The sequence below is a fragment of the Neopsephotus bourkii genome, unplaced genomic scaffold (assembly GCF_033783945.1).
Source record: "Neopsephotus bourkii isolate Nb327-2 ecotype Australia unplaced genomic scaffold, CSIRO-AGI_Nbou_v1 NB_1637, whole genome shotgun sequence".
In the NCBI taxonomy this organism is placed as follows: Eukaryota; Metazoa; Chordata; class Aves; order Psittaciformes; family Psittacidae; genus Neopsephotus; species Neopsephotus bourkii.
Genome location: NW_026902112.1, coordinates 8,968,752 through 8,985,636, shown reverse-complemented (window position 1 = coordinate 8,985,636; position 16,885 = coordinate 8,968,752). Strand labels below are relative to the sequence as shown.

The 16,885-nt window shown below is 37.6% G+C and overlaps 1 protein-coding gene across 5 annotated transcripts in view; it reads left to right on the top strand.

Annotated features, from left to right (window-relative positions):
* Positions 1–16,885, top strand: part of TRAPPC9 (trafficking protein particle complex subunit 9) — a 498,862-nt gene that overhangs the window by 163,987 nt on the left and 317,990 nt on the right. For all 5 annotated transcript variants that reach the window (XM_061374152.1, XM_061374153.1, XM_061374154.1 and 2 more), the window contains one exon: positions 12,780–12,890. In XM_061374152.1, coding sequence (XP_061230136.1) covers positions 12,780–12,890 — 111 coding nt within the window. The remainder of the gene's footprint in view (positions 1–12,779; positions 12,891–16,885) is intronic.

Genomic DNA, 16,885 nt, shown 5'->3' with positions numbered 1-16,885 from the left:
GAAGTTCAGACATTTTTTCATGATGGTTTATTTTACCAGGGACAGGATAGCTCCTGTTTATTGTCAAATATCATGATTTCTTTCCATATCTTTTGGCTGTTAACGGTATGTTGCACATTACATTGGCTTGTGTTTGTCTAACAATCTTATGCAAAGTTCATGTGTAAATGATCATCTTTGGATGTGAGGAATAAATTGTAAGCATTCTCTCCTGTGGTGCTTGCTTCCTTTTGTTAGCCACAGGGTGGTTTCACAGGGTGGTTTCAAAAAATCATGGTAATGTGTGATGATGGTCAAATGCCATAATCGTGAAAATCTGGTTGTCTGAAATTCTTCAGCCACTGAGTCCAATCAGTTCTAATATGTTTTTTTCTTACAAAATTGTCTTTATTTGCTGATAAATGCATGGTTTCTATTTTGTATGTTTTTATTAATTTTATATTGCTTTACATACTGCTTAAGCAAAGCAGCTTTTGCAGAAATGAATTCTGTAAGTTAGTGATTTTACTGATCCTTAACAATTTTTTGCTAATGTAAGTTAGTAGTTTGCTAGTACTAGTTTGCTAGTTATGTTAGTAGTTTTTGCTAACATAAGCTCACTTACGTTAGTAGTTAAATGCTCCACAATCTTTAAATATTTGGGATGTGTTCAAACTCTGGCAGTTCCAGAGGTAGCCTTTCAATAGCTGTCATTCAAAGCAAGAATAGACTGGCTTGGGTTTGTTGGGAAGAAAGAAGATTGAGAGTGGACTTTGTGACAGTGCAAAAATTCTGAGTTATAAATACTGAGGAAGAGGAAATACTCTTTTAGATGAAGAATGAAATTAGTGCAAGAAGTTGTTATGAATTGGACAGGGATGTGCTACCCCAGCTATCAAGTCGCAGGATTATTGAAAAGAAAGCCAGTGTGTAGAGTGGGAGCAAGCATCTTTTGGTTTAAATTCTGGAGTCATTTCAGTGCAATTATGTGATACTACTACTAATAATAGTTGAGAGTGAACTGAATTGGTCCAAAGCATTTCTTCTGATCCTAGGATCTTTTTCATGACAGACTAGGCAGGAAGGAAATACACGCCTAGGAGATATTGGGAACATATTTCATTTACAAAGGAAAGAAATGAGTCACGAGTTTCATACCCCTGCAGAAATGTCAAAGGGTGGATGGACAGCAACACAGCTTGTAAAACATGAAGTGTTTCTTTTCTTCCTGTGAACAAAAGTGGTAAAGCCTCAAGAAAATTTTGGGGCTTGATCTTTGAGAAACATGAAGAAAAGTGGACAAGTTGGCGAAAGTCTAGAGCAAGAAGAGTGATGAAATGTACCTTATACTAATGCGCAAGTTTAAAGAAACTCTTGGTCTTGCTGAAGCAGAGGAGTAGACTGACAGGGGACTTTAATTTGTAATTACATAGAAGGTATTGTCAAGAGGCTATGTATCTGTTTCTCACAGCAGCTAATACAGTAAATAATGAGCTTTTCATATAGCAATGGAATTTTAGGTTCGGCAAAGATAATGAAACACCAAAATAATTTTGGTACAAAATGATTAAAAATGAGACAAACAATATTTTGCTTTTAGGAGCAGATTGTGTCCAGCTCTTACAAAAGAGACCTAAAACTGTGTGGCTTTATTGGTAAGACAGCTTGTCAAGCATTTTGCTGCTTGAAAGTACAGCATTATAGGCATCATTTTATTCTTTTAATAACTGCTCTAGTAAAGTAAATCTAATGCGACTTGCAAAGTCAGAGCATAGTATCCAGAACAGCTGTATGCAAAATTCCAGGAACCTTATTAATGACATTCAGAGTTTCATCCCTGCAATGGCACATTTTCAGGCCTTTCAAGGTTTAATAAGTGATCTCCTTTTATTGACCTGGAAGCACCACAGCATTGCCTTTAAATAGGTTAATTGTGCAAGTTAAACAACTCGGATGCATTTGTTATTTGCATGCATAGTCGTTTCCTTTCAGCAATAAAACAGTTCTTTGTGTTCTGCCTGCTTTTAAATGGACTTCTCTTTGGTTCACTGCAATTCCTTTCCTGTAGTCACAGAGTAGATTGGGTCTGAAGCTTGGGTTTTTTTGCTTGCTGGTTTTACCCAGCTGTGTTTTGTATAAGACAGTGTTATCCTACCCCTGCCTTGTCAGTCTGTTCCCAGGAATTCACAATGTGAGGAAACTATTTAATCCTGAAATGTTTAAAAATAGATTGAGGTGCTATAATTCAAAGGTAGAGTTTCTGTGTTGTTCAGCTGTGTACACTTTCACAAGTCTGGTAGCAGCAGAAACTATATATAGTGGCTCCAATTCAGCCAAGTGCTTCAGCTGATATCGTATGCATTCGCTTCATTCTTTGCCTGTTCATCATACTGATCAGCATTTAAGTCAGTGGAAACTTTTATTTTAAGTGATTTGCTGATTGGAGATGTAGTTAAAGATGTGACTGCTTTTAATTAGGGTGTCTAAAGCTTTGCTGAGTTGGGGGAAAATAGTGTGATATTTAAATTTCTTTCAGAAATCTTTCATTGAAACCCTGTCAAAAGACAGGTTTGGGCTTCTTTTTGTTATGTTGGGTATATATTGTCTGCTAGGTCATGAATGCATTTAGAATTTTAAGTGCTTATTATCTGTTGCTGTTTTGTTCCATATTTTGAACTTTAGGGATCAGGAACACCATTCCTTTACTCTTGTGCTTCTCTGTGTTGATTCTCCATTAGAATAATTTATGTATCATTCAATATTATGTTTTAGAATGAAAAAAGCAGGAATATCTTGTCTTCCAATCTGCTAAGGGTAACTATTTATCATTAAATGAAACAAAGTTTGCTTTTCTGCCCATACCTGAGACTCAATGACAACAAATTATAAGTCAGATTTTGTACTTTTACTTGGCCTGTTAAAATCCTGAATCTGATTTTCTTTTGATTTGCAGCTGAGATTTCATTGTTTAAATTCGATCGGAGCTGTATTGGTTTAGTCATGATAAGAAACTGTATTTTATAATTCACCTTTCTCAGCTGTCATTTTACAATGAAAGTTCTGTTTGCTTTCATTCTCTGGATTCAATTTTTTCCCCTTTCCTTTATTGTTTTGCTGTTTTTATTTTACATTGTACCTCAACAGAAGTAAGAAACGAAATAGCTGCTGGGCTTAAAAAGTCAAAGCAAAATAAAAACCTTTGAACACTGATTTTTCCCTCAGGCCTTTACTGTGAAATCCAGGAAAAATGTTACTGAAATAACTACCCCCCGCCCCCCCCCCACCATTTGTAGCATAAAGTTTATGGTTTATGTAAAAGTCTTCACAACTTAACTCATATTTCTGTTATTTAGGCACTTGAGCAGATATGCATGGGAAATATCTCAAATAACTGGGGATTTTGGTTTGGTTTCTGTGTTTCTAAATATCCAGCCAAAAAGATGTCTTCTCTCCATGCACAGATTTCTGCCTTATAGGGAGAGTTTTCATTAAGTGCATCTTCTGTATATCTTAGGTTGTGTTTATCCTGTTTAACTGGGCTAGTCTGTAGAGGTGTCCATAGTTAGCTTGATACAGACCTTAAACATGCTGCAGGACCTAATCTGCTGCCTAATTCTTATTCAGTTATCAGCTCTTCTATTGAAAGAGATGGTGTTCTGTCAGTAAACAGCCATAATTTCCTCCCAGGATATATCAACCTGTGTTCACTCAGCTCTACATCTGAAAAGAGTGGCAGAACAGCTTTGTGCTGGGGAATTGTTTGCCTCTCACCATGTTCCCTGTAATCCTTGAGTTCTGCTTATTTACGCTTCCAGGGAGAGGATTGTTCCATGATGCATAATCAAGAATGCAGGTGTTGGAAGCAATCCTGAAATAGGGTATAAGAGATAATGAGTTAATGTTGTAAAGTTTTCCCAATTTGCCCCACAACTCACTGAAGCCTTAGAGGGCTTCAGGGATCTACTTGCTTAACCATTTATTTACCATAAGATGCAGGTACATCTATGTAGTAAAATTATATTCCTTGTCTTCTGCAATCGGGTGAATCGTAGGATCACAACATGGTTTGGGTTGGAAAGGATCTTAAGTTTATCCAGTTCCAACCCCTTCCATGGGTAGGGGCACCTTCCACTAGTCCAGGTTGCTCAAGGCCATGTCCAGCTGGATCGTGAGCACTGGCAGGGTTGGGGCATTCACCACTTCCTTGGGCAACCTGTTCCAGTGTCTCACCACTCCCACATTAAAGAATTTCGGAGGCATTATTCAGTTCTGTGGGCACTGAACATCCTTCATTATTGCCTTTATCAAAGGAAAAAGCCAGAAAAAATACGGCTTCTCTCCCAGTGCTTGGGAAGAATTCAAGTGAGGGCATGCTCTGCAGGCTGTGAAGTGCCAGTTGGTCTCCTTGTGTCCCTTGCTATTCTGCCATCAGTTCAAAAGTGTCTTAAATAAGAGTTTAAGTGTTCATCTACAAAGGTCAGAAAATCAAAGTCTTCCTTATTACAGAAATGGTGAGAGGGCCTGAATTTGTAGATGGAGTCAATCCACAATAACACAGGGAAGCTGCCTTCACTTGGACAAAGTTCACAAGCCAGATGTGTAAGAGGATTCTTAACTGTCAATTCTACAAATCCAGGGTGGTGAGCAAGGTAAATTTTATGAGGCAACAAACTTTTCTTCCTGTCTTAAAACCACCGCACAGCTGACAAGGCATCAGCTGTGCATCTCTTTTGGCAAGTACAGAGGCTTAGACTCTGTTCTTGTAATTGAGTCAGAAAACAGACAAAATGAACTGCAGCAGGTCTGCCACTGTTAAATTCAGAATGTCAGTTCTGGAAGTTCAGGTTAAGATTCCTTTCTACCATTTACGTAAATCATTTAATTGTCTGGTTTTGAATGTGTCAGTTCGTAATAAAGCCTGCAACGTGCTCCCCTAGTCTAAGACTTTCATTGTTTTGTATTTAAAGTTGAAGTCTTTAAACCAGTTTTTCCAACTTGGTTTCACAAGAGTGCATGGAGGCTGCAAAAGAACAGTTTGACTATGTTGAGGGTTCTCAGGAGATCCTCATATTGGTGCAGAGAACTTTGGGTCTTAGTTAAATCAGGCATAATTGTCAGAAATTCCATTCCAGTTTCCAGGGTTGCCCCCATTTTCACTGCAATAAATTGCAGCAAAGCTTTTTCGGCAGTCAGGTTCAGGGAAGAAAACCCGATCGTTATAAATCATTGAAGGGGAAGAGTGAACAATGTGTTTCTTTGGCTGTGCTCAAATAGGCATTTTTTGCTATGCAATAAAAAAGTTCTGTAGTGTTTTCTGAAACAGTTTCTTGTTTTTATGTAGCTGAATTTATAAATTAAATTGTCACATTTGCTGCATGCAGAGTGAGAATCAACCTGTTGACAGGCAGCTGGCTAGCTCTCAGTATTTCAGTGTTCAGATGTCATAAAGCTTTGAATGGTGGAGAGAAACTCTTGTTTGGGTGCTTGAAGAGCAATCTGTTTAGTTTGGAGGAAGGCACAGATAAGATCTGTATAAAATGAATGAATGGAGAAAATAATTAGTATTAAAATCACTGTTTTGTTAATGAAAAATAGTAATAATAAAAGCCAGTCAGAATGGAAACCAGGCAAATTCAACTGCAAGTAAAGCTCTTATTTTGATCAAGGAGACTGATAAACTGTTAGAGAAATCTGTTAAGCAATGGATTTAATAACCATTTTTTCAAGTTCTCTTTCTTTATTGATACATACACCACTGAGCTCAATATAGACTCTACTGAGTTGGAACCCATGACGCATTGGGAGGTTACATCCAATAGTTAAATCATCTTGCTAACCTTAAACTCAGCTAATGGTATAAGGTTGAAGAGGGTTCATGGAAGAGCAGCAAAAAGCAGCTTTAAAGATTAAGAAAATTGATTTTTGAGATCAAAATGTTAAATATGTACAGTCTGGCACGTAAGATGTGAGAACATAAATCTGCAAATATTTATAGATGTACTGGGAACATTTAGCATAATTGAAAAGGTTTACAACTGGGAGAAGTCAAACGAGGACAGTTCTTGGAATATGAGAATAGACCTTTTAACAGTAAGATGGATAATGTGATTTAATTAGCTAAAGTTACTCTCAAAATTTCATTTTCAGAGGATTTAATAAAAAATAAATGGAATTAAAACCTATTGAAAATAACAATAGCACCAACAAAGATGCTTTAGGTTGTTGTTTTGCTGTGTTGCTCTTTGTCAGTGAATTTTGGAGAATAGGTTTGTCACCTAGCACACCATGGCCAGTGCATCTTCACTTTCTGATGTCTCACTGGGAGTAGGCATACCTGTTAAAGGAGAACTGAAAAGAAGCAAAGGAAAAGCATGGATGTGAAAACACTCCATGATTTCAGTGGATGGGGAAACGGAGCTGAATGAGGGTGCAGTTAACTTGCGAACCCCCCCTGAGTGTTTCTTATTTAAACTGAGTTTAAAACTAAGCTAGAAACAGATTGCAATAAGATAAAAAAGATAAAAAAATAAGATAAAAAAACCTAAGCTAGAAGCAGATTGCAGTAAGATTATTCACTGAAGTGAGCCCTCATTACAGTGTCACGGCTGCATCTGGTTTTTAATACTGTGTTTAATGTTACTGAAGAATACTTTTTGCCATATCAGAGTGGATAGGAACAGTAGTCGCAGTACCTCTGAAGGAAATTTCTGTATCACAGTGTAATTGTCTTTTGCCTTAAGTTCCCTTAGCCCAAATTTTTGACTATTTCTGGAATTCTGACATTGTAAGATTTTCAAACTACAGCATGATTCATCCTGTCACTAACTTGGTTGTTCTATATCCAGAATTCTGCAACGGAGGAGAACAGACATTAATTTATACAAAAAATCTTCAAGATGCTGTTGAATTAACTGAATTTTTAATTAAAAAAGAGAAGGATTCTTATTCTTTATTGCTTGAAATGAGCAGTGACTTAAATTTGCATGTCATTGAGACCTTCACATTGTAAATCAATCAACTGAGAAAGTTTCCTTGTCATTTTAGTTTTTACCTGATGCAGAGACTTTTGTGTTACTTGTAAAAGAACATCTTAAATATGGAATTTATGCTGGATTTTTTGAAAGGAAATCTCATGGACAAATAAGGAAAATCGCTGATACAGAAAATGTTTGCACACTGTGTTTTTTTTATGTTCTTCCATTTAGGCTCTGAAACTCTTTGTTTGACCCAGGCTTGTTTCCTTTCCATTAGCAGTCAAAATGACAGATGTAAAGAAGTGCAAAAGCCTTTCAAGAACTTTTATTCTTTATCCTAGTGTCTATACACAGTCCAGTCCATCTTCATTTGATTTGGACTTTTAACATAATGCAATCACTTGTATATCATGCCATTCAGACAAGACAGATGTTGTGTTTGTTGTGTCTGCTGTATTTTTCTGGTTCATTTTATACTGTATTTCCTAGGGAAATGAAATTTATGTGATCACTCTGTTTCTCCCTCGCCCTATGGTACATTTTGACTAATTTCAGCCAGCTTTAGGGAAAAGTTAAATCTATTCCTGCAGACTGGTAACTGGATAGTGAAGAGATACCCTAATTTATGTCCCATTGAGGAAACACAGAAGCAGGAGCTCAGCAATTACCTGCTCTATTGCCTGTGCCAGTTGGCAGGGTTGAGCTCAGGGCCAGCCAAAAGCATTGTGCTGTCCACTGTGGTTGCTGGATAGGCGGGAAAGTTTGGGTGGGTGTATAATGAGGAGCGGGAATGTGGATATATGGGAATTGAGCCTTTTGTGGTGCAATAGTGTTTTTCTGTCCTGTATAGTCCAGAAGAATCAGTAGAGTGGGTTATTTGGGTTTTGCGGAAGTGGAAAACTTTGTCCAGCCTGGCCCTGAACACCGCCAGGGATGGAGCATTTGCAGCTTCCTTGGGCAACCCATTTCAGTGCCTCACCACCCTTACAGTAAAGAACTGCTTCCTTATATCCAATCTAAACTTCCCCTGTTTAACCCGTTACCCCTTGTCCTGTCACTTCAGTCCATAATGAAGAGCCCCTCCCCAGCATCCTTATAGGCCCCCTTTAGATACTGGAAGGCTGCTATGAGGTCTCCAGGCAGCTTCTGTTTTCCAGGCTGAACAGCCCCAACTTTCTCAGCCTATCCTGAACCACACAGCTTGGTGCCATCAGCAAACTTGCTGAGGGAGCACTCAATCCCACTGTCCCACTGTATTTCTCAGCCAAAAGTGTCCGTAAGCCATTACGGGCTATAAATTAATCATCTTTTAGATGCATTTATTATTTTGAGTGTGTTAAGTTTTTTATAAGCTTACACACTTTTTTTGTTTTAATTAATTATGTATTATGGAGGGCAGGGTTAATGGTCTGAAACATACTTAATTACCTTAAAATCCTTAAAAGAAAGGAGGTTTTTGTCTGTGGTAAAAAGCTTAGTTTAAGTAAGTAACATTTTGCTGAGTGGACTTACATGTAGAAGTTCATCAAAGTCATGCTGGAGTTCCTTTATCACATGTGCGTGAATATAAATTTGCCTATCAAATCCCATTTACTGCCACTTTGAGATAGGTTCTTTAATTCCTATCTCGCCTTCTGTAAGTTCAGCTGTAGTGAAAATTTATATAAATCGTTAATTTGGCTTTCTTGCTCAGTCTTTCTTTTCCTTGAACATTCACTTTCACACAGCTTTTAACTTAGGATCACATGTTCTACACAGTCTAATTGATTTTAGCATTTCTAAGGTCCCTTCCAACCCCAACCATTTAATGATTCTATGTTAAAAAAAACCCACCAAAAAAATAATGCTGCTTTTCAGATCTTCAGCAAATTCCTCTTCTAGAACTTGAGGGTTTCTTGCTTCCTTTTTAACTTTCTTATAGTGTTACCACTAATTTTCCAGAGCTTCTGCTTTGTCTTGGTTTCCTTACCTGGCTGCAGCTTCCAGTATAGGGTATTTTAATTCAATTTAATTTCAATTTTAATTCAAAGATTTTTGTAGCCTTTAATTGTCTTTGGTTTTCATTTCTGTTTGTCTCTTTGTTACTATCTTGTACTTACTCTGAATGTCCAGTACTATCTTTTTCTACACTGCTGATGTTACCTTCAACCATTTTATATCTTACTCTTCTAAGTTTTCAAAGTCCTGTAATAATTCTCAAACTTTTGATTTTTATTTTCTTTATGTAAAGATTTTCCTGGAGAATGAACTAAAATTTGAAAAGGAAAGAATGATTTTGATTTCCAATACGTGTCTATTTTGTGTAGTGCTGGAAGAGGATGAAATAAATGTCATGCTTTTGAATAATTCTGACTGCATAGTCCAGGAGTTCATATTTGGGACTTTTTAGCATTAGAGATGGTGTTTAGTCCTGCAGAGCTGCCGCTTATATAGGTCCTTTGCATTTATGGCATGAATTTTTTTTTATTTACAAAACTTTGGTTCTGCTGCCAAAAGATATTGCACAAGGCTGGAGTGTTATTTCAGGCAATTTTTGGATTTTCCTATGGGATAAAAAAGAAATTCCTTCCATATGGAATTTTGTAAACATAGTCTTAGCAGAAGCTGCTTTTGCAGATCATAAACTGGGAGAGGGTAGATTTAGATTAGATATAAGGAAGAAATTCTTCCCTGTGATGGCGCTGAGGCGCTGGCACAGGGTGCCCAGAGAAACTGTGGCTGCCCCATCCCTGGCAGTGTTCAAGGCCAGGTTGGACACAGGGGCTTGGAGTAACCGGCTCTAGTAGAAGGTGTTCCTGCCCGTGGCAGGGGGTTGGAACTGGATGAGCTTTAAGATCCAACCGAATCCATTCTGCGATTCTCTCATAACTTCGTGTCTACTGCAGGGGCAGAAGTTGTTTTACAGGTTTTGTCCCACTCCCCCAGTGATGAGATAGAAGCCAGAGATTTTTTTCTCACTTTCTCTTTCATTCCTTACTAGTAACAGGGTAGCTACAAACTCAAATACTGCTCTTCCGGTTACTTCTTCATGTGAACTGCTGAGGAAGGGAGTTTCTAATACGAGCTATGACTCCCTATATTTTCTAAATCCTTGAGTTTTGACACGTGCTTCAGGCACTCAGCTACCCTCATGCTGCCTTCTCTCTATTCAGTATTCACTGGGGTATTACCCAGAGAGTGAAAACCCTGAAAATGTATATAAAAAAACCCCACTTCTGCTTTTTACTTTTGCCAAGATATGGGCCACTGCCTCCAAGGAGTGCTTGCTTGTTATTCAGTGTCTGACTGCATGTGACATTGCTATCACTTTTGTGACCAGAATCTTAAACTCCCATACTTGTCCTATGAGTGTTCCAGTCTCAAGGGTTTGCAAGCTAGCAGCACAGGTCCTCTTGTATATGCTCTGAAAAGGATGTCTCTTCATTTCTTTTTTTGGAAGAGAGTTGTGTTATGAACCAGAGAACCTGTTTCCAAAGTCGGAGATGAGTTCTTAAACTCTTGCTCCTCTTCAGTGTAATTGCCTTGGAATGGCTGGTGTTTGATTGTAAATTATTATGCAAGAGGATAAATATACTTGGTTGCCTCAGGCACAAAACTGTAGCTTACTTAGTTTGAATATGCATATTTTTGGAAGGATGGCTCTGATGACTCAGCTTACCAGCATACTCCTCTTTCTTCCCTTTATGGAAACTTCTGGTTCCAAATGAACTCTCGCAGATTAATCCTGCTTGTGAGTTCTGCTTGTGACACCAACTACAGGATACTTTTCTCTACTTATTGATTCTGATAGTAATTATATGGGATGAGATGATCCATAATCTTTGTACAATGGCTGTATTATTTTATACTATAATTCACAATGTCACCTAATTTTGTTATATGTGCATTTAAACATCAAAGACATTGATAGATAAAGCTAATTTGTAGTGATGCTTAAGGCTGGAATATTTGTTGTTAGTCATAGAATTATAGACTGGTCTGTGTTGGAAGGGACCTTAAAGTTTGTCATCTAGTTCCAGACATTCTGCCATTCACAGGGACACCTTCCACTAGACCACGTTCCTCAGTCAAAGCCCCATCCAACCTTGAACACTTAAGTAGCTTCTTAGGGAGTCTTGAATTTCAGAGTAGACTGATTAAGCAGTCTGGAGACATTCAAGTCCAGTCTGGATGTAGTTCTGGTAAACATGATCTGATTTAGTATATCTGTTCATTGCAGGGGATTTGGGCTAGGTGACCTTTGAAAGGTCCCTTCCAACCCAAACTATTCTATGATTCTATTGAAGCTCTATGATTGTATTTGACATTTCACTTTCTGGTTCTGTTGTTATTTGTGCATATTTTCATAAAGAAAAGTTTAGAAATAAGAATAAAAGTTGAAGTTTCTTCTCTTCGGCTTTATCAGTGTGTTAGTTCCTAAGGTGACCAAAAATGCAGTTGTTTTATTAATCCTGAATGTTTGTAAGGAAATTTGTATTTGAAGAGTAGCAGCTGAAAAATAAACACTGTGAGAGGTGCCTGTGTTTGCCTTTTTCTTACAGAAGGGACAGAGTTTTCTCAGAGTAGTTGCTATAATGGAAAAGTACTTGAGTTGGCAGCTTGTTTTGGTCTGTAAAGTAACAAGCTATTGTAGTAAATGGAATTTCTCCCTGACACTGGGCAAGGGTTTAAATTTTTGCTTGTAAATTTATTCTTAACAAGATATTGTCAAGGTAATTTGAAATAATAAATCTCTTTCATGTGAAAGCTCAGAGAACTGAAAAAATCTGTGGCTTTTTGATAGAACTGAATGAGAATTCAAATGCTATGGGACTTAATATTGGGCAGGTTATAATTGTCATAGAACTTCTCTTTAGGCTATACACTTCTGTCTAGTTTTAGTAAAAATAATACTCAGTTATTAGAAAAGTCATTCTTATTCACTAGAATTATTATTCACTAAAATATTATTCGGTTATTCACTAAAAATACTATTATTTCAGTGAAAGACAAAGATAATATTTTAATTGGAGAAGTGTATAAACATATGTGTGAATTCATACCTCATAATGTTTCTGCATACCTCAAAGGAGGTGATCCTGCCCCTCTACTCTGCTCTCCTGAGACGTCACTTGGAGTATTGTGGGCAGTTCTGGTGTCCTCAACATAAAAACGACATGGAACTGTTGGAACAAGTCCAGAGGAGGCCACGAGGATGATGAGGGGCTGGGGCACCTCCTGTATGAAGACAGGCTGAGAAAGCTGGGGCTGTTCAGCCTGGAGAAGAGAAGGCTGCGTGGAGACCTCATAGCAGCCTTCCAGTATCTGAAGGGGGCTATAGAGGTGGTGGGGAGGGACTCTTCATTAGGGACGGCAGTGATAGAACAAGGGGTAACGGGTTAAAACTTAAACAGGGGAAGTTTAGACTGGATATAAGGAAGAAGTTCTTTACTGTGAGGGTGATGAGGCACTGGAATGGGTTGCCAGAGAGGCTGAGTGCTCCATCCCTGGTGGTGTTCAAGGCCAGGTTGGACAGAGCCTTGGGTGACATGGTTTAGTGTGGGGTGTCCCTGCCCATGGCAGGGGTGTTGGAACTGGATGATCTTAAGGTCCTTGCCAACTCCAACTATTCTATGATTCTGTATATGTGGTCTGGTGGAAGGTGTTCATGCTTATGGCAGTGGGTTGGTACTAGATGAATTTTAAGGTCCCTTCCAACCCAAACCATTCTATGATTGTGTGATACATATTTTTATTTATGTATAAATACTAATTCTGATATATGTATAATAATATGGTGTTGTGTTACTGAAACTGTGCTGTTCTTCTTTCTCCCCATCTGAACAGCACTCGGCAGTGCCATCTACTTCTAGATGTCTTCAATTCTACAGAACGAGAGTTGACTATCAGTGCTAGGAATAACGAAGATTTAATTCTGCATTCCGGGGAGTGTCAGCGGTAAGTGCTTTCAGTATTAAAACAGCCCTTGGTTTAACCTGATTATTTATTTAAACATAATTGATGATGTTTAGGACCTATTTTTCTTTTTTAAACGTTCTACACATGTCAAAGAAAGAGTTTTACTTTCTCTGAGGTGCATCAATGTATTCTAGCAGTATCTCAAGTGAATTTATTCTGACTATGAATAAAGTAGAACTGAGAATAAGAAAACACAGAATAGTTGGGTCTGAGGTGTACTGCTCAACTTGTCTTTATAGAAAGTTTTAATATATTTTTCGTGTGCTCTGGATGTAGTTAAAACCTGCTCTCACTAGTTTATTATCCTTTCCCAGTATTAAATAGCCTGTATGTGGTTCTCCAGTTTCATTAGTTTTTGCTGAAAGAAAACTGCAGGAAAGAAAAACAGAATTGAAAAAGCAATCACAATTTCAGTGGAAAAAATATTTTACATTAGGTAGGCTGGTTTCTGTATTGGTTCTTATAACTCTGCTATGGTGATGGTAAAAGTCATTTTGTAGCTAAGTATAACCACTATTTGCAATGATATATCTGCCTAGGTCTCCTACTGCTGGCTGTACCCTAGGTTACTTGGCTTATCTCCTTTAATGATTCTTGCATCTTGATAACACCATTTTCATCTTAAAAAGGTGAAACTGTGAAAGAGGAAACATTTCCATTTGCTCATGGGCTGTCTCTGCACAGTTCTCTTCTTTGGGAGAGTTCTGCTGCAGTTGATGAAATTGATGAGCTTATTTAAAGGGAAATGCTTTTAAGTCTTCAAATCGTAGTCTAAATAATAAGTTCAAAGTAAACCCCCATCAATTGCAAGGAATGTGATTGTCAAAAAGAAATACAGAATAGGCAATGATAGCAGCATATTTGAAAGGTTTTTGCCTTAGTGACTCGAAAAACAGAACCACGACAAGTACATTGACTCAAAGCAAAGCTGAATAGTCTCAATTTTACTTTATCAAGGAATGGTCAAAAATATGAGTAGCATGCAGTGCTTGCTCCTTTTAGGTAGAAAGAATTGCCTTTTTCCTCTCTTTTTTTTTTTTTTATAAAGCAGTCTAAATACTCACCAGAATGTTCATGTTCGTATCTGTTTTACAGTTAAAATTGGTTTGCAATTTTGGTTTTATGCCTCTTGCTATTTCACATCATTTTTGTAGTTGATAAACTCTGAAAGTTTTCACTCTGAATTTTTTGGACAATGTGTAACGAATAGAAGTAATGCTACAATAAGGTTATAAGATTACTTTGCATTTCATGGATTGAATTACTTTTATTTTCCTGTGGTTTTAAGAATTTCAGTTTTAATATCCTTAAATCATTATATTGCAATGGGTATAAACCCTTTCAATAATTTTTTTGAAACAGTCATTTATCAAGGCTGATTGTGTATTTGTTGCAAGTATTTAAACCTTTTAACATTAGTGATTTTTATTCTTAGTGCAAATTGTTTTACTGTTTGACCCTTGGTTAGAAATTGCATGGGAATTCTTATCAGCTCTAAACTCTTTTGTTACCTACTTCTTAAATGATGAGTGGTTTTAATTGTAGTGATGTACATATAGCTCCTGTGTATATTAATTAGAGTTTTAATTCTGATTTTGATCAGAAATTGAGTTTGATTCTGATGGATCTGCTATGGCAACATAGCTGGAACATACACCGGGCCTTAAAATGAGCTTTCCTCTTCTAGCAAAGGGCTTTGGATTATTTTAACAAAAGAAAAAAGAAATTAAAAATCAGAAATCTTCCCCTTTTTTGAGCAATGGTTCCAGACCTTTCCTTTCTAACATAGGACAGTCATTCTCAGCAGCTTGCTTTTCTTTTCAGTCCAAATACACAATGCTTGTCCACAAGGCCTACTCCTAGATTCTCCTTTTATCATATTTTTTTCCTTTGGAGATTGTTTTTTTTTTTTAATATCTGATTAATATTTAAAGGAAGGCTCCGAAGTTCAGGCTTTTTCCCCCTTCCCTGTACCTTCTGGATTCCATCCTCGTTCTTAATGTTTTCCTCATTCCACTTTTTTTGCCAGCCTTGGTCATGCTGGCTTCCTTTTGTAATTTACACTCCTTCCATTCATCACCATCATTTTGAAATCTCCTGTCCTGACAAAGTGTAGATAGCAGGAAATTGTTTTCTTCATTTCTGTGTTTATTGCTGCAGACTAGATGTGTTTTCATATTCTCTGCCTACAGACCTACAAAGAAGGATAATGCTGCCTCCTGCTTACACTTGCCTCTTTGTTTCCCACTTTGTATGTCTAGAAAGTGAAGCAACTTGGAAGCCTCTGATGTGTTGCTTCTCTTTTCTGTATTACGGAGCCATCACTGTAGAATACAAGTTTTGCTCCCTTGTGCCTGGTGAAAAGGAATTTGCAGGGGATTCTTCCACAGCTTTTATGTAAGATGAAGCATAGTGATGGAAGATTCTGGATGCTACACTTATTAAAGCACTCTCCATAGCATACTTGATTTATAACGAAGGTGTACAATTGTCCATGGTACTGGAAATGAGGAGGACGTGGAATGAGAAATGCCAAGGAAAGTCTGGGATCATCAGCAGATCAGTACTGGCACTGTCAGATCTTGCTGGGTCTGTGCAGGGCAGTCCCTAGTATCAGCCTTATTATTTGGTGTGTTCCAGCTCCCTCGTTTTCTCCCATTTATTTGTACTTATGTAAAATGGATCGAATGTGTAGAACACTGCACACCTTTTTTTACTTGAAGGACTTCAGTTTGTTTCAATTAACTGAAAGATAGGGTAATAATAGCTGCCACAGTAAAACTGCATGCAGTATGAAAAAATGGTATTATACAATTAAGGAAAAGTGACATTCTCTAGGCTGTTAAAATACTAACTGGAAAATACATGCCTCTTTTTGTACAGTCAGATTATTCCACTGACTAGTGAAGATTATAATTTTAGCTCTCAGAAAACCTTTAGCTTACAATTTGCTGTAATTTTAAAGCTACTGATTGGGAATGTTTCATGTGTGCATTGTAACTGTTCTCAGAAGCAATGCTATTTTCCCTCTATTTTAGAATAGAGGAACACATGCTTGGCTCCCTGTTGTTTTAGGGTAAGAAATGATAATTTGGGTTTAGAGATTATTTTGTTCATTCGTTTTTCTGTCTTTTATCGTTCTATGTTCTGCAGACATACAAATGGAAAGGATCAGCCTTTCATTTTTTCCCTGTATCCCAAGATGTTAATTAATTATGAATTGATCTTCATACTGCCCTTTTTGTTTTCCGTATGCTTTGAAATGTTCTCTTGTGTCCCATAGTGGGAGAAGTAGTGATATGTTTTGCTTTGAGCTCTTTTCAGAAAATTGTGGGAGAAGAGAGAACTAAGACTCATTTGGAGGAGAGAAGAAAGGCAATTTGCTCTCCCTCTCCTGTGAGGTTGAATGTTGAATAAAAGAGAGGTGCAAGAAGGTTCATTACAAAGCTAGGTTAAAAATCAAGTTAGTTTTTGCTGCTTTACATCTGCAGTATTTCTTTTTTTAAGCTTTAATATACACAGTAAAATACATTGGACAACTTTTGCTCTGACAAAAAGTTGTCAGAGAAGTTACTCTGCTGAATTGTGTCTGCTGGAAGTGATGCTAAGATGTTGGTAACACCTTCAGTTAGTTGCAAATATGTTTGGTATACCACACTGTGATGTCAACATGCATTGTTAATCTATGCAGGTGAATATAATTCACGTGATGATGAGGGAAACAAGTATTGTGAGGGTGCTGAGACGCGGGCACAGGGTGCCCGTAGAAGCTGTGGCTGCCCCATCGCTGGCAGTGTTCAAGGCCAGGTTGGACACAAGGGCTTGGAGCAACCTGGTCTGATGGAAGGTGTCCCATCACAGGGATTTGGAACTGGATGAGTTTTAAGGTCCTTTCCAACCCAAACCGTTCCAAGATTCTGTGATGGTAAGGTTCTGTGATATGTTATTAGAAAGTTCAGCCTTCAGATATTTTT